Raw genomic sequence first — 24,075 nt, forward strand, 5'->3', positions numbered from 1 at the left:
AGGGTAGGTATTTTGGTAATCAGGGCCAGCGAACAGATATTGGTGACCGTCTGCTGCGACTGTGTTCAGACAATCATTTATTTTTAGCAAGCACTAATTTCAAGCATAAGGAGAGACATCGTTTAGCATGGCGACCCCCTGCACCAAACCAACGATGGACTCAAATAGACCATATCGCCATCAGTCATCGTTGGAGAGGCTCGGTAGAAGACTGCCGCTCGTCCTGGAGTACATGTCTAGGCTCTGATCATGCTTTAATACGGGTACGCATTTGCTAGCGCCTCTCTGGATGCAGAAAAGCCACATTAAGAAGACTCGTTAGAGTTGAACTCAGCGACAAGAAGGCCAAAAGTAGATTCCAGGAACAACTGAGGTCATACTTAGGCTGTCCTGAAAACAAGGCTGACTCAGATGTGTCTTGGAAAGATATACAAACAGCTGTAGAGACAGCAGTGACACCTATTAGTGATTTAAATCAAAGGGTAACGAAAAACCAATGGATTTCTACTAAGTCTATTGCACTGATAGGTTCTCGTAAACTCATCCTATTTGACTTCGAACACGATAACTAGCGAAAACAACTCAGATCTAGGTTGACAAAAAGTCTAAGGAACGATCGTGAGCAGTGGTGGGCAACGAAAGGAAAAGAGAAGGAAAAGCCAATGGTTGTAGGTAACACCAGACACCTTTTCAGACTAATAAAAGAAGCTGGAATTAAGAAGTCAAGTGTAAGTGAAGGCTCTTTACTCGAACACTACTAGTCGAGTCAGAGCTTATGGCGAACTGTCATCTACTTTTGCAACCTCAAGTGGTGTCCGTCAAGGCTGTCCACTTTCCCCGTTTTTGTTTAACTTCATCATAGATCTACTGATGGAAATAACTTTCTCGTCGACTGAATTCTCGGGTATTGATCTCCATCCAGGAGGTCCACTTATCGACTTAGAATACACTGATGACATAGTCCCTGTTTGGTGAAGACGCTGATGGAATGCAGAGTCTTTTGGTAGCACTAAGCAACAATGCCAGAATGTTTGGAATGCGTTTCTCCCTCTCTAAATGCAAGTTTTTGCTTCAGAACTTGCCTGCGTCAACACCTGAACTAAGGATAGGGAGTGAATCAGTCGGACGCATCGACAACTTCGCTTATCTTGGAAGTCTGATCAGCTCTAACGAGTTAGTGTCTGACGAAATCTCAACACGGATTCAAAAAGCTCGTTCGGCTTTTGCCAACTTACGTCACCTATGGCGAACACGAGATATCTTTCTATCAATTAAGGGACGAGTATACTGCTCAGCAGTTCGTTCTGTTCTAATTTACGGCTTCGAAACGTGGCCATTAAGGGTAGAAGATACTCGTAAGCTCCTAGTATTTGACCACAAATGTCTTAGAAATATTACTCGCACCTGCTGGGATCACCGGGTAAGTAATAGTGAGGTTAGACACAGGGTATCAATGAATGATGGTAAACCAATTGATGAGGTTGTAAATCTTCACCAGCTGAGATGGTTGGGCCACGTGTTATGTATGCATGAACACCGATTACCACGACGCGCAATGCTGACTAGTGTTAGGGATGGCTGGAAGGAAGTTTGGGGCGGCCAAACCAAAAAGTGGCATCGGCCTATAGAGTCACTAACTTCTGGTCTGAGCCATGTTGGTAGATACAGACTACTTGGTTGGGGTCCACGCGACTATCGCAACCAACGGTTGAAGACTCTTGATGACACGGCTCAGAATCGATCACAATGGCGTAGGTGTCTACATTCTTTGTCTTCCCTTAAACCATGAGATTAAAATTGCTTTATGCCTTTATTTCTATGAACTAATTCTTTCTCCCTGTATCATATTCTTATATGAAATCTTTCCTTTATATTTTACTACCATTGAAGTAATTGCTTCTATGAATTTGGTGTTCATCTTGTCGTGCTAATGAGGTATGGCAACTTGGACCGACGCATATATGTGCCTGTTCGTACATTGTAGCTGACTAACTGACTGGGTGATTACGATTTTCTCAGATCACTTTAAATTGAAAATTCTATAACTAGCAAGAAGAACTGGAATTGAAAATCGACATTATTGCTAAAATATCATCGTACATATGAATAATAGTAGAATTATCATTTTTTGCATCCATTTTATGTGGGGTCACCAGTACCAATACGTGACATCCGTCCAGAAATTTATTTAATATTGATCTGCACCACTTTGATACATACAGACTATCTGATTGGGATTCGAGGGTTTACCGCAGTTAGTGATTCGAGATGCTAAACAAAATAATTCAGAAATGGTCACAGTGATGCAGACTCATTTAATCTATTTTACTCTAAATATTTAGTCCCAATATTCCTTTATACGTATATTTTCATCGTATGTTTTCAAACCATATTTCTCATTATCATAGGTACTACATTGTTTTGATTCCTTCATTATTATTCATTTTGTCGTGCTAATAAGATCTAACAACTTGAACTAACGCATTATCTGTATCAGATGTTATTTTGATTATGATTGACTGAAGGACAGTTTGAGTAAGATATCATATAAGTTGAACTAAAACAGTAACCAAATAAAAGTATAGTATACTGAGCAATTCAGAGGAAATTTGTGGTTTAGTATTAGGTCAAGTATTTTTTTGCTTACTATTATGTACATTCGGATGCATGTAAACCAATAAACTAAGAATTTTTACACTTATTAGTTGTTGTGGATTTTTATTTTATTTTAAGTGGTCTTCCTTTTCCACTAAACCAAGTTGGCTTGAATTGGAATCCTATTTTTAGTTGAGTACTGTAAGGAGATTTAATTCGATGTACCAGATATAACTTTTCCTTTGACTTGTGAAACAAAAATGATCAATAGAAGGTGAAAACATTGAAAAAAAGAGAAGTTGGATTGACGTTTTATCACAGCATAAATCAGTATCAGTTGTTAGTGCGTTTTGAATGTCATAAAGCTAGAATTTTGTGCATTTTTGTAGGTACTGGACTGAAGTTTTCTGTATAGATGGGATACTTAGGTGAGTAATTGGTCACTTAGTTACGTTGGATTATTATTACAATACCCAATATATTTCAGAACATAGCATGAAATTATGATACACTTATGCATAAAATATTCAACACAAAAATAAATATATTTAGAAGTCATTTGAAGCGTAATTAATTCGAAGATATATGTTTAATAGGTCACTTACTAGCTAATGACTTTAAGACCCAACTATCGGATTTAATTCCTATCAACTATATCATAGTGGAATAGGTATTACAGCTTTTATGGCAAGAAGATGAAGTTCTCTTAATTTTAGCTCTTTAATTCAATACTTTATGTAAATCTATAAGCAAATCGTAAGTTGTGTACATATTTCATTGTACAATGTAACCATTTTTTCACTTGTTTACAAATGATAATTGACTTAATCATAACTACTTTGTTTATTTTCTTCTGTGTAGTGCGTGCTGGGTCAACTCATTTCATACTATTGATTTTGTACAGATCATATACTCTGTATAATAGACAACTTTTTGATTCGATGTAGAAAAATTTAAAGTACTCTAGATTTAATTCAGTTTGAAATTGTTAGAATTATCCCATCGTTAATATTTTTGGCTGAAATTTGATCAGTTTTTGGTTGGCATATGAGCACTCTGTGATGACCGCCTTGATATAGTCATTCTGACAAAAGTTGATGCACAAATGAGTGGCTATTTGGACTCAGTTGCTAAGTGGATAACGCGATGAAATTTGAAGTAAATGATACTGAATTAGAGTCCTGGAACGAACATCAACTCCGGGATGTACGTTTATCTAGCTGACGAGTTCTAAATAGGACGAAGTGCGTGTCCTGGATATCGCTGCTAGCCGCATTCCATCTAATGTTTTGTATATTATTTAATTGCTTGTAGTTGTTCAGTGAATTCAGAAACTTCTTGAGATTTAAGTAAGTTTTATTTATTTACATTTTAAATTAGTGAGTGTTTTAGTTATAAGGAGTTTGTGTAGTCTCATAGTTTACAATTGGTGCAATTTGGAACGGTTTAATTTGTCTTATGCTTCATTATCATACTGATTTTGAATTTTTAATGGTATATAGTTTCCAATTTCGTTACTGATTTATATTGTTTGTTTCAGTTTCTATTAGATTTGATTTATTCACTATTCATATATCATCAGATTTAATAACCAAGTGTTATTATTTAATTATCTTAATTTTAAATACGAAACATCAATCCATTACATTGTATGAGGATCTGTCTGTTACCAAGATTGTAATTCAACTCATTGGTTTAAAAGTGATATGTTCTACTTAAGATATAAGCATCCTGGGTTCCATCGCTAATATAATTGTGGGTACTTAATGCTAATGAAACGTAATTTAGAATCAAACAATTATCTAATAGTAGGGGCGGCCAGACCAATACATGGCACAAATCTATGAAGTCACTGACAAGTGGACTGAGCCATATTGGTAGGTGTAGGCTACCTGGTTGGGATCCGTGAGACGATAGCAACCGATGGTTAGAGACCTTGAATGACGTGGCTCGAAATCGTTTGCAATGGCACAGATGTGTCAACTCTTTGTGTTCTCCCAAAATCTGAGTCCTTTTCCTCTCTTTCCAAATTTATTTAACTGGATTATACTCCTTCAATAGTATCTTTAAACCCCGACCTTTCTGCTTATATTTTTACTACCTCTACCACTATGGGATTTTAATCGACAACTGTATCTATGTGTTAATGTGGTATGGCAACTTGAACTGATGTACGTACGTACAAAGTTCTACGTTGTTACTGACTGAATGACTTTTATTTTTAAACGTAGTTCAATTGACAAAAACGTGTGATAAGAATTATCTTGGAGAGCTTTTGATAAGTGAATGAAAAAATTATAAATACTTGAAAGTAAATCATTACAATCAGTCATTCATTCATATTCTCATTTTATCTTTTGTTTTCGCACCAGATGGTATTGTGATTAAATTCCGTGATATTTATTTAATACACGCACATATATACTTGATTGTGCATACTATAATACTAGAACATTACACATAATTAAATTGTAGCAAATGTTAAATTGTCAAAATCCTACTTGGTTGATTTTATTTTACAGTGTATAGATACATTCTGTTTACATAAAGGTCTAAGATTTGGCTTTCTACACGATTCATACAAATAACTAGTCATTATTAATTGAGATTATTAAAAGATCCTTTAAACATTTTTTTAAATACTTTAGCGAACAATGAAATAATAAGAAATACTTAAGGTTTATTCACCTGTGCAATAATTGTAGTCACGAACAAATACTTTCATTTTTTTTATTACATGACTAAATACAATTAAGGACAAGAATCAAAATTAAATAAAGCTTCTGAGTATAGGGATGATTATTAGTTATCTTACAGAATCTTTCAGTATGGTGAACATACAGTTAAATAAATTTAACCTTCCATAATGTGTAGTTCTAGTAGATAACGCCTTAGTTATTATTAAATGTATACTTTGTTTAAACTCTACTGAGATTATTTGAAATTAACATGGTAGAGTTCAGTAGATATATAAATAAACAAGTAGATAATGATCCAATCATTATGAATTTCAGTGTCAACATTCAGTGTAAGAAACATTTTTATATTTAAATTGAAGAAGATAATACTAGCAGTGACCGATTAGAAACAAACAGCGCACACATGGCATAATTTAGTACAATAGACCAAATGGATACTTACTTTTTTATCCTCATTTTAAAACTCTACAGATAGACTCCTTTCTAGTTTTCAATTAATCTTTCTTTTAATAAAGTTAATGTAATCAATTTACAATTTTAATTGAAGTAAAATAACTATGTTACTCAAACATTTGAATTTACACAAATAAACACAGTGCTGAGTTTGTCCTCAATGATTTCAATCTTCAGTAATTCGTACCGCACAATTTCAGTCATACATATTTTTTTGTTCATTTATTAAGTAAATATTGCATAATAAAAAGCAATTTTGGTTAGAAATTCCATTTCAATCCTCAACTTTAATAATATTTATGTTTTTCGTTCGTGATGCTGAGCTACACTATACTGACATGTTTATAGTAGGCAGTTAAGAATAAATCAATACAATTGAAATGAAATCCTTGATAAAACTTACCCTCTAAGTGAAGTACTTATCCACCAAATGACTGAAAGTACTTACTTACTTACTTACGCCTGTTACTCCCAATGGAGCATAGGTCGCCGACCAGCATTTTCCAACCCACTCTGTTCTGGGCCTTCTTTTCTAGTTCCATCCAATTCTTGTTCACTTTTCTCATGTCTATTTCCATTTCTCGGCGTAATGTGTTCTTTGGTCTTCCTCTTTTCCTTTGGCCTTGAGGATTCCATGTGAGGGCTTGTCTTGTGACGCAGTTCGGTGCTTTCCTCAATGTGTGTCCTATCCACTTCCAGCGCTTCTTCCTGATTTCTTCCTCCGCTGGGATCTGGTTTGTTCTCTCCCACAGTTGGTTGTTGCTAATAGTGTCCGGCCAACGGATCCGAAGTATTTTGCGTAGACAACTGTTAATAAACACCTGTACTTTCTGGATGATGGCTTTCGTAGTTCTCCAGGTTTCTGCACCATATAGTAGAACTGTCTTGACATTTGTATTGAAAATCCTGACCTTGGTGTTGGTTGACAGTTGCTTTGAGTTCCAGATGTTCCTCAGTTGTAAATATGCTGCTCTTGCTTTGCCAATCCGCGCCTTCACATCTGCATCAGATCCACGCTGTCCATCAATTATGCTGCCCAAATATGTAAAGGTTTTTACATCTTCCAAATCTTCTCCGTCAATTGTGATTGGATTGGTGCATGCTGTGTTGTATCGGAGAATCCTGCTTTTCCCTTTGTGTATATTGAGACCTACTGCTGCTGAGGCTGCTGCCACACTGTTCGTCTTCTCCTGCATTTGTTGTTGCGTTTGGGATAGAAGGGCCAGATCATCTGCGAATTTTAGATCGTCCAACTGCATCCTAGATGTCCATTGTATCCCGTGCTTCCCTTCAGACGTTGACGTCTTCATGATCCAGTCGATCACCAGGAGAAAGAGAAAGGGTGAGAGTAAGCAACCTTGCCTGACACCGGTCTTTACCTCGAACGAGTTTGTCAACTGTCCTCCATGCACAATTTTGCAGTTTAATCCATCTTAGGAATTCCGTATGATATTGACTATCTTCTGAGGCACGCCGTAGTGTCGACTGAAAGTACTACATATAAGATAAATATTGAACACTGGAAGCGTTGAGTATAACGTCATCTTAAACATAATCTAATAATTTCATCTAATAAATTTATTTGTAGTTTAGTCTTCAGTATCTTCTAGCTTTATCTAATTTGTACTATATAGGAACTGTTTCTTAGTATCATTGGAAAATACTTGATTTCTCACATGATCATAAGTATTCACTTGTTTTCTGAAAGGCAGTTTTTTATGCATATTAATGTCAAGTATAACTTTAATTGCTAGTAAAATAATGGTGTATTTGACGCAATAGTTAAATGATAATATGTTCCAAGAAATGTTCAGAAATGCGATTCAGATTTCATTTTGTGTTACTGATTTTCAACAGCTTTCTAGCAAATTAGAAGCGTTTTAATAGTTGAATTCATGAGTTGAGCTAAGCTTGACCACCATTGAAAACCTGGAAGCACTGAGCGGCCCTTTTATCCTAGTGTGGTTGCGCAAGATCATGGATCGATCGAAGTTAGACAACAACACCGTTGTGTGCCGGCTCAGTGGTTTAGAGGTTATTCACTCACGCGCGAGACCGATTGTCCTGAGTCCGAGTCCCACCTACGGAATCGTGAATGCTTACTGCTTAGGAGTCTCATACTTTGCTCCCAGGTTTTCAATGTTTATCTAGTTTAGACCGACTCATGAGTTCAACTACTAAAATTACTACAATCTTCACAAACCCCCATTCTGATAAATTAGAAACATACAATTAATGTAGTAATTTCTTCAAATCAACTAAATTTCTGTTCGATTACCCTGTTAACTAATGATGATTAGTACAGTTTTAATCAACGAAATGAATACAAACCAGTGACAGTAAGTTATTTCCTCTTAACAGAAATAAATGATACCTTTTTAAATTGTGATGATTGAATTACACCGGTCGACAACGCGTTTAAAATGCTTACTATCGATCCTTATTTTTAAAAGAGTGCCTATTTGAATTATGCTATTCTGTTATAATAACCATCTATAATCCATTAACTTAAAAATTACTGCGTTATTTCTAACAGAATTAATTTTATTTCATCGATAATTTTTAAATTGTTTTATAAAATAATTTCAATAGTTGAGACCATGAGTCAGTTGAAGCTAGACCACCATGGAAAACCTGGAGTTCTACTGAGAAGTAGTGACCAGTGTAGTTCAACCAGGTCTATTGTGAGATAGTAACCCATTGAAGACAATGTTGAATGTGTCGCTCAATTTCGTGGATTAGTTGAAGTTAGACATTAACACCGTTGGATGCCGGCTCAGTAGTCTAGTGGTTAAGTGCTCGCGCGCGAAACCAGTAGGTCCTGGGTTCGAATATCGCAGAGGGCGAGGTCGTGGATGCGCACTGCTGAGGAGTCTCGCACTGGGACGAAACGGCCTTCCAGTGCTTCCAGGTTTTCCATGGTGGTCTAGCTTCAACTGACTCATGATCTCAACTATTGAAATTACTACAATCTCCACAAAACCCATCTGATATTATAAAATAATACTTAATCGTTAAGCTGAACCAAAACAAAACACCTTTGAGTTAGTTATTAATACCATCATCATGACAATTTCTAAAGAAAAATCTGTAATGTGCTGTGAAATATTTCCTTCTGTATGGTTTTAATAAGAAAGGGGATACATTCATGAATAGATCTGAAAACCAGACATGTCCATAAGATCATCTGCAGGAGTGAAAGATGAAAATTTATATTTTTTAGTAAATACTAAAATTTGATGGAAGCTAATTAATTTGAGAGAAGTCATTTTTTTAGTGTGAAATATCAGATAATTTGTCCAATTTTCAAAAAAGAACATTTCGTACAAAGAAATCCATTTTAGATTTGAGTAATTTTTCGGAAACAATGTAATGAGAAAAGAATCATTGCTGCTTCAGTTTGAGCACCCGGCTAGTATCACAATCCTCACACAAATCAATAATAATTACTACTGACCCCATTGTTGTTGTGTAGCGCATATGTATTTGGTTCCGCTTTGTACCAATGTTTGTATGTTCAAATAAATAAGCAGAAAAGAAACTAGGTAAGCAAAGTATTTATTGAATTCTTTCTAAAAAAGAAAATGTAAACCTCATGATTTTTTTCTTAGATGTAGTCTATTCAGAGTAGGAAGTTTGTGCACATGTATAATTTCGTAATTGTTTATTGTAAATATTGTCATTTCATACATTTTGTTGTAGTTTTGTCAAATGAAGGAATAGATAATACATGACTATTATCATTCAGAATATGAAGAAACAGCTGTCTAACAGTCATTGATTCTTTTCAAAGATTTTGTAACTGATATTAGTTTCTATTTAAAATGGGTTTAAAAACTTGGAAAAATTGAAAAAAAACTACTTTAATTAATGATGATCGTATGCTTGTTAAATAAATTTCTGACAAAGTATTAGTGATTAAAATTTAGTAGATTCTAATCACCAGCTTCCATCTGAAGAAGAAATTAGGAAAAAACGATGGAAATGGATAGGACATACATTACGCAAATCATCAAACTGCATCACGAGGCAAGTCCTGACTTAGAATCTTGAAGGGAAGCGGAAAGAGGAAGGCCAAAGAACACGTTACGTCGGGAAATAGAAGTAGATATGAAAAGGATGAGTAACAACTGGAAGAAGCTAGAAAGGATCGCCCAGGACAGGATTAGATGAAGAATGCTGGTGAGCGGCCTATGCTCCTTCACGAGGAGTAACAGGCGTAAGTAAGCAAGTAAGTAAGACTCTAATCATTTGTTGATCTTAAAAATATGTTTCACAGTTGTAGTAGTTGGCATTATGGTTGATTAGGCCTACAGTGGATTTAATATTGGGACTAAAAACATCTTTCATAGTTTATGTATATTCAAAGTATGCCATATAAAAACTTGACTATGGTAATTGATGTGTCATATAAAGGATGTTTATTTTATTTTGGATTTTTCATAAATTGAATACTGAGGGTTTTATTCAATAAACGAATATTTCACTTTAACCAGCTAACTTCTTCACGGTATTATTGGTTATAAATTATTTTGAATGATACTGAATTACCGAAGAAAATTCATCTGAGTAATAGTGATTGTTTACTTACTAGCGAATAACTTCAAGGTGAATATCTTAAGGTTCCAGTGTGATTATTTTATTTGTAAAGTGAAAATATGACAGTATTTCAAGAATAAAATCATATAACAATTATGATCAAAATCGGAGCAGCTAAAGTTGAATATCTAAACAGCTGTATTTCGACTAAGTTGATGAATCGTGTTGTACAAGATCTGAAAGTCCTAAATTCAATTCGATGTGAGATTGTTTGCACACACCGGTGGAAGCTTGAAACAAACAAAATATCTCTTGTGACAACTGGTTCCAGTTAACATCAACTTGTAAGTCTCCACGCTCAAAGCTATCGTAAAAATTGCAGGACACAAGGTGAGTGATCTCAAAATTCCCATATTGTGAATTAAAACATATATAAGTGAACAATATTATTTTCAGTTAGATCCTCATTAGGCTTAACTCTAGTATACAATGATATTTGTATGCATATGTGGAATTATTATACAAATCAAGGCATTTGTTGAATTTGTGATAAAAATGGAATAAACTAAATAAATCTAATAAGTAAAAAGTGAAAGAATTCCGCGTGCAGTATCGTGGATGAGCACTACTGAGGAGTCCCATACTAGAACGAAACGGCCGTTTAGTGCTTACGGGTTTTCAATGGTGGTCTAACGTTGATCGCTTCATGATTGACCATCCTTTTCCCTAATCACGAAAGGAGGTGTCCTCTAACTCCATTGGCTCAGTTGTCTGGTTGTGCGCCTAATATATTTTTCTCCACAGGAGCAGCTGAATTTGTAGATACATATAGGCAACTTATCCTTTAGCTGGGGAATTACTACAGGTCGGCTCGAGAATGACAGACAGGTTAGTTGCTTTAAACTTTCTTTTCATCGCTTTAGTCAGTCTGTCTCGTAGTTTATCACCATCTATATCTCCGTTGAATCGTAACTTCAGAATGAGAGGTTTCTTATCAACCACTAATGTCGCTATTTTCGTATTCATTACAAGCAGGTGTTTCTTGAGAAAACCTTGTGAATAACCCACTTCAATCAATATATTATAAACAACCTCTAGTTCCTTGTTTATAATGTCGTCTGAGCATATCTTTCTAGCTCTGTTAGGAAGACATTTAACTAGGTTTCTGTAGTGTTTGAATTAACTAATGATTCTTTTGTACTTGTTAAATACCTGATTTCGGATTCTAGATACAATACATCCGTTGGTGCTTGTCTAGTACTTGTTAATTCGATTGCGTTATTTCTGGGACTCCTAGTTCACACGATAATTCAAATACTTTCAAACATTATACTGGTATCGCGAGCAGGATCTTATGATGGAATCGTCCGATATACATTCAGATTTTGGTGTTTTTGAGGATTATTTTGAAAGGTTCGAAATCTGGGCTATGACCAAGGAAGATGCTTAGGATGTTAATATTGTGGAACATTTCCTTACATTCATCGGAAAAGAAGCATATAACTTATTAAGAACTCTGGGTATGCCGGAAAAGCCTATCTCGCTTCCTTATACAACTCTCAAGGAACTGATGCTAGACTTTGTTAAGTATACAAATTTCGAACGCAATAAAGGAAGATTTTTTAAAGTGATTCATGAGGATATAAAAAATTCCACTACATTACTGCGTCATCCCAACCCAGTGCATACTCAAAGTTATGAAGATAATTCATTGAGGAGTTGCGATGCAGTTCGTGAAGGTGGGTACAAGTTTGGTCAATGTTTGTCCCGTGGCATGTTCCACTCTTTTAATTCATGTAAATTTCGTAATTCTATGTGCTTTAAATGTGGTGATATTGGAAATATTCAGTCAGTCTGTAATACTAATGTTCATCTTATCGTAACTAATATTAAGTCTTGTAATTCTGATTCTACTAAGTCAAGTATTTATAGTGATGATTTATCTTTATCAACGATTTCAAAAGACAGTGTAGTCATATGGCAGTTCAGAGTTAAATGAAATTCAGAATTCTTGCGAGACAACAGTTCCTAATCAACCGACTTATCAGATTTCTCATGTTATTGTACCAGATATGGTTTCTCCTAATAATTTACTTATTTCTGACTAAATTCCTTGCAAATCTGAGGAAAATATGTTAAATGAATCTGGTCATGATCAAAAACGTGAGGCAGTCTTGATAGATGCTGATTTTTCTAATGATCCATTACTCTGCAATGACATTCTTAATAAATTTCATGAAAATATTTCAGAAGAATCAAATCCTGATGTCATATCATATATTACCTATCCTCATAATGCATTTGATCCTTGGGAAAAAATTGTTCAATGCGAAGTACGAGTACCAAATGAGCTCGATTTTGATTACAATTCGGATGATTTCATATCAACTGTTGTTTACCCTTATCACAAAAACACTTCTAATGTTTACTATAAACAATGTGAGAAATATGTTCTAAATGAAGCCTAGTCATTCATAACTTGCGGATATAAAGATCCAACACTATTTCGTGGGGGAGGATAATGTTGAAAAATCTATGGTTCGAATTCTAGATATTAATGATTTCAGTACAAAACCGACATACTGATTGTATACAATTCCAGGTGAGTCTGTTCCGATTTCGGTTGTTAATTCCAATACTAATGAGCACATCCTAGATAATACAGAGCTTTTATCCAATACAATGTCGGACAGACACAGGATGAACTTAAGAAGAAGACGTACAATCGATTACAGACAATTATATTCCAATTTAAGCTGTGGCGGATGTGGTGTTTGAATTAACTAATGATTCTTTTGTACTTGTTAAATACCTGATTTCGGATTCTAGATACAATACATCCGTTGGTGCTTGTCTAGTACTTGTTAATTCGATTGCGTTATTTCTGGGACTCCTAGTTCACACGATAATTCAAATACTTTCAAACATTATAGTTTCTCTTATAACGAATGGGTACAAAGCTCAAGAAATGTGTGTACTAGCTTGCTGAAGAACTTTTCTTATTTACGCTTTTACTGATAAAATCACTTTCTTTTCTGTTTAACAAAACATAGAGGGAACGTAGTTCGTTATAAAGTTCCTTTTCACATGCAAATCTGTTTTCGGAATGCTTATTGTTAAATAGCTCTAAGAGTTCTTCTTTTCTTATGTTCTGATCGATGATAATGTAACGCGATAAAAGTTAAGCGTATCAATAACCTAGAGGTGAGCCCATCGGTATTAGATTAATTTGTCTATAATATGTGTTATTAATGACAAAATGAACATTGATTGTACACTTCATAAGTAATTCTTTGAGACTAACCTCGAAGATCCCTATATTGATCTATTTTCCTAGTAGTTAATGACACAAAGTCAATTGTCTTAGTTTATGATACATTGGTAAAAAAAGGAAAGAACATCTAGCAATATCATCAATCCCCCATTTAAGTTCATATGTTCCACCTTGGAAATGAAATCGAAAACGTCTTTAACGCTTGTGTTGATGGCTGGTTCGTGTAGAGGATCTAGGATGTTGTGGTGTGCTCAATCCAGTAGGTTTAAGTGAATAGTAAATAGTTAAAGTAATTATCCACTTCCCAATTCTTTAAGCGAATTTGTCAGTAGTTTCTCTGCAATTATATTATATCATTAATGTTATTGAGTTTCTGAAATTTACTCGAATCATTCGAAATTGAGTTCATTTTAACGATGTAATCAGTTCTGTTCATTAAAATTAGCCCCCCTCGTTTTTCTCCCTTGCTTATGGTCAGAGTGTTATCTTTTCTAAGCTTATGTAAAGCATCTCGATGTTGTTTGGTAAGTGGGGATTTCAAGGTATGGTATATTTATCATTTTTGTATTGTTAACAGATGTCAACCAACGTGGTCTTAAATATAGTAAGTCCATCAAATAAGATTGGGACCTAATCTATTGTTTGTGAAAATAAATTCTCAAATTGCATATCGGTATCTAGTTGATTTATCTTAATTCCATCGTTACAGAATCTAGGGCTTAGCGAAGAAGCCTCTATTTGCACTATATCTAACGTAACATTGGAAAAATTAGGGACGTACCGCTATGGGTCCATAGGGAACCTTCTTTCTGATTTTCGACGTTCGAGTGATTTCTCTAGTTTTGTCCCTAATTGCTCGGGTTTACTTTATTCTATCATGTCAATATAATCCATGAATTATGACTTTTCCTGGTGGTAGGTTATCGACAGTAGATTTCCCCTGAAAAAGATTCCTTTCCATATGGATTATGTGCATTTTTGACTGATCCATCTTGTTGAGTGCCTGTCGTTTAAGGGTTCTAGAATTAGGATAGATTTTTTTTCCGGAGTAAAGATCTCTAGTGTGTTTTAGGATATCTGTCGGTCTGTATATGATCATCAATAAATTCCAACAAACTTTTCGATTCTGTTAGTTGAGCATTAACCTTTAGGAACTCATTGAGTACCTCGCGTACGAACACTCATCCTCTAGATGTGGTACTATTTCAGTGGTCGATGTCCTGTATTTGATCTCCATTGGGTTCGTAGATGAGTACTGCCGAGAATTCCCACACTAGAGCAAGACATGTCCAGTGCTCTCTGATTTTTAGTGGTAATCTAAATTGGATCAATGCATGATGTAATCTGTGAAAACTTTACTATATCCTAAAACCGAAAGTTGTAATTCTTAATTAGCTTAACTAATTTCGTAATGAAAATTAACTTCTTGACACATTGCTTTACTTGTACAGTAAAATATACAAAGCATTTAGTTGTGTTACAACTGAGAAAACAGATTTGCACAACCTAGAGATCATGATAAAAATCGATAGCGGATGAAGGTTTTATTCACTTTTCGAAAACATGACAACAACCATTTAACCAAACACACCCATTTATGTGCATAGTTTGCTGACATTTTGATAATTAACCAAAGAATATCATACATAACTAAGAATAATGTAAAGACTAAAGAAAATATTATTTTGAATCAGTTGAAAACAAATGCTGCATGCTATACTGAAGAAATATCACACTAAATTGATATAAAATAACCTTATTCTGAATATCACACTGAAGTAGTTGTATTATGCTGAACAAATGTTACGATGTGACCTTACATTTTATCCTGTTGTAATAGGATGAGACAAAATCCCATAAGAAATAAATAGAAAAATCTGAATCGTAATAATCGAAAGGTATTGTCAAGTCAACTTTATTGACTTTCTGACTGTATTAAAGCCACGATTCGATTTGCCCGCCCCTATATTTTTCAAGCCCAACTTTAAAGAAATATGATTGAATAGTCACATTTAGTCTCGATTACGAATCAATGATTCACCCAGATTGGACGAGAGCAAACAACACTTCCCTGGCCTAGGTAACAGAGTAAGTTGGAATCTATGATTTGAGAGCTGAGATACAAACAACAACTACAGATCCATGATGATAATTTTTTTAAATGAATGCTTGAATCAGTTTCCTAAGCTCTTCTAACAACCCCAGGCTAACTCTATAAAACTAACTTGAACACAAGAGAAAAGGTGCCTAATATGGAAAGAACGCTTTACTCCAATGTTAGTTTATGTACAGAAAAATGAGGGCGTTCATAGCATTTCAAATGGCCTTAGGCTTCTGGAACCCTAGTAAACATAGTAGCAGCATAGGTAATCATTCATTCAACAATATGACAAATGATTCCTCACTTTCTGATGTTTCTGAGAGACTTCTGTTCAATACCGAATACATAAAATGTTTCCCAGTGTCTTTAGTGCCCCTTTAGGCTTTATTCGAGGAATTTTCTGGGTCTCCCCATCACATGGCTTAACAGTCAGTCAGTCAGCTGCAACGTAGGACCAGGCACATATGTGCATCGGTCCAAGTTGCCATACCTCATTAACACAACAAGATGGACACCGGATTCATAGAAGCAATTAACTCAATGTTGTAACACATAAAGGAAAGATTGCATATAAGGATATAGTACAGGAAGGAAGTTAGTTCTTAGAAAGAAAGATATAAAATAATTTTAGTCTCATAGTTTAAGGGAAGACAGAGAGTGTATACACCTACGCCATTGCGATCGATTCTGAGCCATGTCACAAAGAGTCTCCAACCATTGGTTACAAAAGTCACGCGGACCCCAACCAAGTAGTCTGCATCTACCAACATGGCTCAGACTACAAGTTAGTGACTTCAAGCACTGATGCCACGTTTTGGTTTGGCCGCCCCAAACTTTCTTCCAACCATCTCCAACACTGGTTAGCATTGCACGTCGTGGTAATCGGTGTTCGGGGATACGTAACACGTGACCCAACCATCTCAGTCGATGAAGATTCACAACCTTATAAACTGATTTACCATCATTCCCTAATACCCTGCGACGAACCTCACTATTACTTACCCGGTGATCCCAGCAGACGCCAGCAATATTTCTAAGGCATCTGTAGTCAAATATTAGTAGCTTACGAGTGTCTTCTACTCTTAAAGGCCATGTTTCGCTGCCGTAAATTAAAACAGAACGGACTGCCGCGCAGTATACTCGTCCGTTAATTGGTAGACGGACATCTCACCTGCATCATGGGTGACGTAAGTTGGCAAAAGCCAAGCGAGCTTTTCGAATCCGTGCTGAGATTTCGTCAGATACCAACCCATTAGGGCTGATCAGAAGTTGTCAACACGTCCGACTACTTCACTCCCTATCCTTAGTTCAGGTGTTGACGCAGGCTAGTACTGGAGCAACAACTTGCATTTAGACGGGGAGGAGTGCATTCCAAACATTCTGGCATTTTTGTTCAGTGCTACCAAAAGACTCTGCATTTTGTCAGCGTTTTCACCAAACAGGACTATGTCATCTGCGTATTCTAAGTCGATAAGTGGACCTCCTGGAAGGAGATCAATACCCGAGAATTCAGTCGACGAGAATGTTATTTCCATCAATAGGTCGATGATGAAGTTAAACAAAAATGGAGATAGTGGATAACCTTGACGGACACCACTTGAGGTTGCAAAAGTAGATGACAGTTCGCTATAAGCCCTGACTCGACTAGTGGTGTTCGAGTAAAGAGCCTTTACAAGGTTTATGTACTTCTGGGGTACGCCTTTCAATGACAGACACTACCACAGAATCTCGCGGTCTACCGAGTCAAATGCTGCTTTTAAGTCAAGAAAGACCATCATTGTCGGACGTCGATAAGTATGCCTATGTTCTAGAACCTGACGAATGGTGAATATGTGGTCGATGCAGCCACGAACAGGTCTGAAGGCAGCTTGGTTTTCTCGTGTTTGCAGTTCACGAGTCTTGATTAGGCGTCTGATAATTATCGAAGCTAGTATTTTAGATACTATATTAGTTAAACTAATCCCTCTATGGTTGTCACAGGATGATTTTAACCCTCTCTTATATATTGGGACGATAAGTGATTGTGACCAGTTAGATGGGATAACGTCCAACTTCCAGATCTTAGCTAAAATATTAGTCAACCTAATCGCTAAAATTGGACCACCATCCTTAAAGACCTCTGGAGCCAATCCATCTGGACCAGCTGCCCTTCCTCGTCTCAGATTAACTATAGCCTTCTCAACTTCAGGAAGAGTTAGGGGACCTACTTCAATGTTCCATTCACATTGTCTGGGAATGGAGGGTAGTTGTAGAGTAGCTGAAGGCCAGTTGAACTGTTCTCTAAAATGTTCCGCCCATCGTTCTAAACGTCTGGACTGGGAGCAGATGAGGGTGTCGTCTTTTTCCGAAATAATCTCACTTACACTTGACTTACTAATTCCAGTTTCTTTTATTAGTCTGTAAAGCTGTCTTGTGTTCCCTATAGTTGCCGCCTTTGCCATCTCTTTTGCTTTCGTTACCCACCACTGCTCACGGTCGTTCCTTAGACTTTTTCTTAACCTAGATCTGATTTGTTTACGCTCTTCATCATATTCAGAACCTGATGAGACGAGTTTGCGAGAATCCATCAGTGTGATAGACTTCGAAGAAATCCACTGGTTCTTTGTAACCCTGTGGTTTAAGTCACTAATACATGTCACTGCTGTTTCCACAGCTGTTTGTATGTCTTTCCAAGCAACATCTGGGTCAACCTCGTTTTCAGAATTACCTAAGTGTGACCCCAGTTGTTCCTGTAACCTACTTTTGGTTTTCTCGATACTCAATTCAATTCTAATGGGTCTTCTTGGTGTGGCTTTTTTGCGTCCAGTGAGGCGCAAGCAGATGCGTGCCCGTATTAGGGCATGGTCAGAGTCCAAGCAGGCACTCCAGAATGAGCGACAATCTTCTACCGACCCTCTCCAACGATGACTGGTGGCAACATGATCTATTTGAGTCCATCATTGGTTTGGTGAAGGGGGTCACCATGTTAGACGATGTCTCTCCTTATGCTTAAAATCTGTGATTGCTAAAAATAAACGATTGTCTGAGCACAGTTGCAGCAGACGATCACCATTATCTGTTCGTTGTGCTGGAATACTAAAATACCCACCTAAATGCCTTTCTATTTGGTTTAAACTACCTATCTGGTCATTAAAGTCACCTGCTACGAGTACTATGTCTGAGCGTTTAGCTTTCTGAAGAAGTTCAGATAGCTTTCTGTAAAATTCATCTTTCATTTCATCTGAGCTGCAGTCAGTGGGAGCGTAGGCAGAAACGACAAAAAGGCAACGACGTGTGTCCCTATCCTTCCGAGTTCTTACGGAGCCGTTTAGCCGAACAGCACATAGACGACTGTTGACGGGGATCCACTCTAACAGTGCTTGTTCCGCCCTCATGCTTAGTGCTATCCCTACTCCTGCCAATCCACGAGAGCTGGCCATCGGGTCACCAGATACACGTAGGGTGTATCTCGTTGGCTCTCCCTTTTGCCGAGGTGAGGTCAAGTGAATGACCACACTGGGATCCTGTATGCGTGTTTCGGAGACACAGCATACATCAATTGTACAAATAATTTATTTGACAAGAAAATAATACTAATTATTTTGTTAGTAATCTGTTTGAACGATTATTCCTTAATTCATTTATTAACTAGACTACAGTTTTAAATGGGAAATATAATAAAATAACAAGTTTTTTAGGTAGTGATCAGTTTACATTCAAGTTCTGTGTATTCGAGAATAGGCAGATAGTTTATAAGTGTGTCTATTTACGTACATGAGTACATACACGAGAAGGTGCGCAAGATTGAAGGTTAGAGAACGAGGGTACTTAAAATGATTACATTTCCTGTGGATGACAGATTTTTTTGGGGTTGAAAAAGAAATCCATTCACTCTATTTTATTGCGTCAAGTGTAGTCGTTCACATATATTAAGGATCAGGAAATGTTAAACTATGTTGTTACTTAATCTTAATGATTTCTAGGAAATAAATACAATTTATGCTTGTGTAAACATATATGAACATAGTCGTGTATGTATTTATCAAAGAAAAGAAATGACAGATTTTGTTAATCTAATTCCTTTCTTGTTGTTCGATTACATATATTGAATATATATACATATATTTAAAGGCGATCTGCACTTATGTATATCAATGAACTGGTGAGTGAAAGAATGGATGAACGAACGAATGAACAACTTGTAAGATACCGGTAAGTAAATCATGAACATACTCCTTTTGTTTTGGTCTTGTTCAATTCATTTTGTTGTTATTATTACTAACTTACCTGATCAGTAGTTAGCCTGAAAGAGGAAATACTATCCATTTTTCACAAATCATTTTAAGCATAATGTCATTCGATTTATTTTAGAAAATTGTAATATTCAGGTAGTATATGCAAAGTGATTGACAAAGTTGTTTTGAGTTCCATATGTTCTTCAATTGTAGGAATGTGGCCCTTGCTTTGCCAGTCCTCGCCTCTACATCTATATCAGATCCTCCTTGTTCGTCGATGATGCTGTTCAGGTATGTGAAAGTTTCCACCTCTTTCAGAGTTTCTCCATCATGTGTGATTGAATTGGTGTTCTCCGTGTTTTATTTGAGGATCTCGGTTTTTCCCTTATGTATGTGTGTGTATCCATTGTATTATGTGCTTCCCCTGAGATGTAGAGGTCTCCATAATGCAGCCAATCACCAGAAGGAATAGAAAGTGGGAGAGTAAGCAGCCTTGTCTGACTCTGGTCCTCACTTGAAATGCGTCTATCAGCTGCCCTCCATACACGACTTTGCAGTGTAGTCCGTCGTATGAATTCCGTATGATATTGACGATTTTCGCGCCATAATGTCGAAGAAGTTTCCATAATGTTCTCCCATCCACACTGTCAAATGCTTTACCATAGTCATAGAAGTTGATGTATAGTGACGAGTTCCTTTCAATTGATTGTTCAGTAGCAAATTGAAGGTGGCTAAAATATATCCAGGGGTATTGACATGATTGTTTAATTTACATTAATTTCCTATACTCTATAAACTGATATCTACTTTTTTAAAAAGGAATCAACTCACATTAATATGTGAGCAGTATGTAGAAAATTCCAATAAGAATGATTCTAAGAATGACTTCGTCTGAGTAGAATTTAAGCTAATCTTAATCAATTTACACTAACCTATTTAATAATTCTGTGTAGTTGGGGTTGCAAATAAGTTAAATCATCAGAACTAAATAAAATGTGTTAGCCTAAACTGAGATTAATGTGTCCTTATCACTCAGTCAAGTATTTGAGTTTTTTCTCATTATTTTCCCTCAATGTTTATCATAACCCCATGTACAAATAGCCAATTTCGTGATCAAAAATATCATTTTGATTTTAGATTTGAATTTCTTCTTGATGTTGAATGGCTAAATGTGGTAGGCCGATAGCAAGAACTCATTGACGATCTATAAATTGGTGAACGAAAATTTCAGCTTAATGCTCCTCATGAAATTACATACTGAATATTAGGCGCAATTAAAGACACAATATTCAGATTTAACTACAGTTAAATCAGTTCTTGGACGTTAGTTCTGAAGAACAAAGATTTCATGTCTCAACTTCTACTTTCAATCCCATCTTGGTCACATTTAGTGTTCACTTAAAATGCGTAAATGAAGCTGAAATCTATCAATATTTATCTAGTCACATCGAGGACCAATTTATAACTTAAATAAAGTCACAAGATTTAAACACTAATTGTAGAATAATAATAATGAGAATTATATGATACATGTTGCACTAATGGTAAATTGACTATGGTAAGTGTACAACTTTCTTTTTTCGAGTGAATACATTTATTTCAGTGTTTTACGAACCTAAATTCAAATGACTTTTAAGATACACACTATCTAAATGTATTACAAACAGAATATTGTCAACTAAACGCGCGTCCTGGATTTCACTGCTAGTCACTATCCATCTTTGCTTTAAAAGCTTGTGACTTAAGGTTATATAGAGGCCATTCGCATAGGATGCACATATGTCAACATGAAACTGATCAATTGCAGTCTTAAATAACAATGGGAAGATACAAGTAAAACAAAATCAAGTGAATTTAAACTTCACCCCTTTGCACAAACAGGTGGCTCTCAGGATTCAGTAGTTAAGTGGATAACGTGATGGCGTGATGGATTCGAGTGCCGGAGGGAACATCAGCTCTGGGATGCAGGTACATTCAGTTTACGAGTCTGAAATAGGACGAAACGCGAATCCTGGATTCCACTGCTAGTCACTATTCATCTTTGCTTAAACATATTGTATAAACTAATCATTTTGTTTTTGAATCGTTTTATTCACAGTGATTATAAATTATTTTTACATGTCAATAATAAATTAATAGATTTTATTTAAATATTATTTTTATTGGAACAAATTCATTAATTTCTGATTTCCTGATTTAAATATGAATAAAGTAGACAGGAACTAATATTGGTTTCATTTAGTCAGAGAATAAGATCATTTCCTGCTGATTTAATGATACATTAAGTAAAATAATTCAAAATTTTTTACTTAGTAAACGTGTTTTGAAAATAATTTTACTACTTAGAATATATGGATTGTAGCTAGCAGTAGGATCCAAAACGAATAATTAACACAGTAAGCAAATCATTGTTAGGATTCAGGTACATTCAACTAACAAATTCTAGGCAGGGTAGAATGCACATCTTTAATTTAATTACCAACTAAAAACATTTTCTAAACAACTTGTAACATTGCAGCTACATAGTGAGAGTACTTACGTGTCACAAATAGCTGATCAAAATCCAGTCAAAATGATCAGCAAGAGAGACAATCCTAATCCTTTTCTTTTTATGATATAATATCTGTTATTATTAATTGTTACCTTAATGTTTGAAACAAGTTAAAATTCATTTTGCTATATTGCTTTACTTCCAAAGCGCAGTGATTGCATTTTATGTATTATGTAGATGTAAAGATAATATCATATTTACTTAAAACTGTTTGATATAACAATATAATATATTTAACTTTCATGGTGATATTCTATAATCGATAGGTATGTTGTAAAACTTTATATTTGTACATTATAAACGAAATAGCTCTCAGTTTAACAAACTGAATGAAAGCGGAATAATCAGTATGAGGTTGTGGAGATTAATAAGTTATTGTTTAAGATCATGAACCGATTGATGCTAGACTGCCATTGAAAACCTGAAAGCACTGGACGGCCGTTTCGCCCTATTGTAGGACTCCTCAGTAGTGCGCATCAACGATCCCGCTCGCGGGATTCGAACCCAGAGTCTTCAGTCTTGCGCGCGAACACTTGACCTCTAGACCACTGAGACGGCATCCAATAGTGTTAATGTCTAACCTTAAGCAATCCACGAAATTGCGCGACCATCTTCCATTATACTAAGGTAGATATCTGTCTCTACCCGACATGGATTAGATCCATTTGTAACTGCTTCTCACTAGAACTCCGAGAATTCCCTCACGAAGCTAGTCATTAGTGAGCACATGGTAATAATCAGTATAGAGTTGTGGAGATTATCACGTTTTTTGATTGCGATCATGAACTGATTGTTGTTAGACCGAAGGCCCTGGGTTCGAATTCTGAGAGCGGTATCGTGGGGTTGCACTGCTGAGGAGTCCCAAAATAGGACGAAACGGTTGTCTAGTGCTTCCAGGTTTTCAACGGCGGTCTGACATCAATCGGTTCATGATCACAGTTGAAAGAGAAATAGTTTGATAACAATAAAAATGTGAATTTTTTCATTCAACCAATATAAAATTTAAATAAAGATTATTTTATTCAACGGTAGGATTTCATGATATTATCTAGAACGACAGTGAACCTCACATAAATATATCATCCAACTCACTGAAAATGACACTATCAAAAGTAGTTTTATCCAACAGCAGAGTATTAACTCCGATTGTCCCATTTAAAACTCTAAAATATGTTATAAATTAAGCATTCTTATCAACTAGCTCCTTAACATAGATGAATAACTTTCTAAGAAACTTATTGTACAATATCAATTGTAGTGAGTTGAATAATATGAATTCATAATTTCATTATATTAAGACATATTAAAAGCTGACAAAATTACCTATGAAAGATTTGACAGGTAAACATCCTAACATTAAAAAAACGCGATTGATAAGAGATTTATCGAATATTTATGATTTTGAGGAGCATGGCCATTTCGAATGATTCTTTTAAAGAATGTTGCGTTACTAAAAGTCTTCAAATTGATCTAGATACTGTTGTCATCTTAATTATACAATCTAGTCTGGTAATGATCCGTTTTTTTTTAAAACATGAACACTAAGTGAAACTAAAATTCAATTTTAATATTGGAAAAAGCTTAAATTTTATTTTATCCGCTATTATTTCAAATTAAAATGTTTAATGACCTTCATAATCAGCTTATAA

General features: G+C 35.6%; 2 protein-coding genes across 2 annotated transcripts in view; both read left to right on the forward strand.

The window, feature by feature from the left end:
- Positions 1-78: 78 nt before the first annotated feature.
- Positions 79-6,504, forward strand: MS3_00000259 (uncharacterized protein). The gene has a single exon (XM_051208097.1). It carries the CDS (start codon positions 989-991, stop codon positions 1,787-1,789), a length of 801 nt encoding a protein of 266 aa, XP_051073574.1. The 5' UTR covers positions 79-988; the 3' UTR covers positions 1,790-6,504.
- Positions 6,505-7,094: 590 nt separating this feature from the next.
- Positions 7,095-24,075, forward strand: part of MS3_00000260 (uncharacterized protein) — a 32,245-nt gene continuing 15,264 nt past the window's right edge. Inside the window, exons 1-6 of the mRNA XM_051208098.1 lie at positions 7,095-9,626; positions 9,663-9,978; positions 11,516-13,490; positions 19,772-19,852; positions 20,089-20,166; positions 21,013-21,433. Of these exons, the coding sequence (XP_051073575.1) occupies positions 11,809-12,285 (477 nt within the window). The 5' untranslated portion in view covers positions 7,095-9,626; positions 9,663-9,978; positions 11,516-11,808 and the 3' untranslated portion in view covers positions 12,286-13,490; positions 19,772-19,852; positions 20,089-20,166; positions 21,013-21,433. The remainder of the gene's footprint in view (positions 9,627-9,662; positions 9,979-11,515; positions 13,491-19,771; positions 19,853-20,088; positions 20,167-21,012; positions 21,434-24,075) is intronic.

The sequence above is a fragment of the Schistosoma haematobium genome, chromosome 1, assembly GCF_000699445.3.
Source record: "Schistosoma haematobium chromosome 1, whole genome shotgun sequence".
In the NCBI taxonomy this organism is placed as follows: domain Eukaryota; kingdom Metazoa; phylum Platyhelminthes; class Trematoda; order Strigeidida; family Schistosomatidae; genus Schistosoma; species Schistosoma haematobium.

Coding starts and splice junctions, on each gene's coding strand:
- MS3_00000259 (XM_051208097.1), top strand. CDS start 989: ATGCAGAGTCTTTTGGTAGCACTAAGCAACAATGCCAGAATGTTTGGA.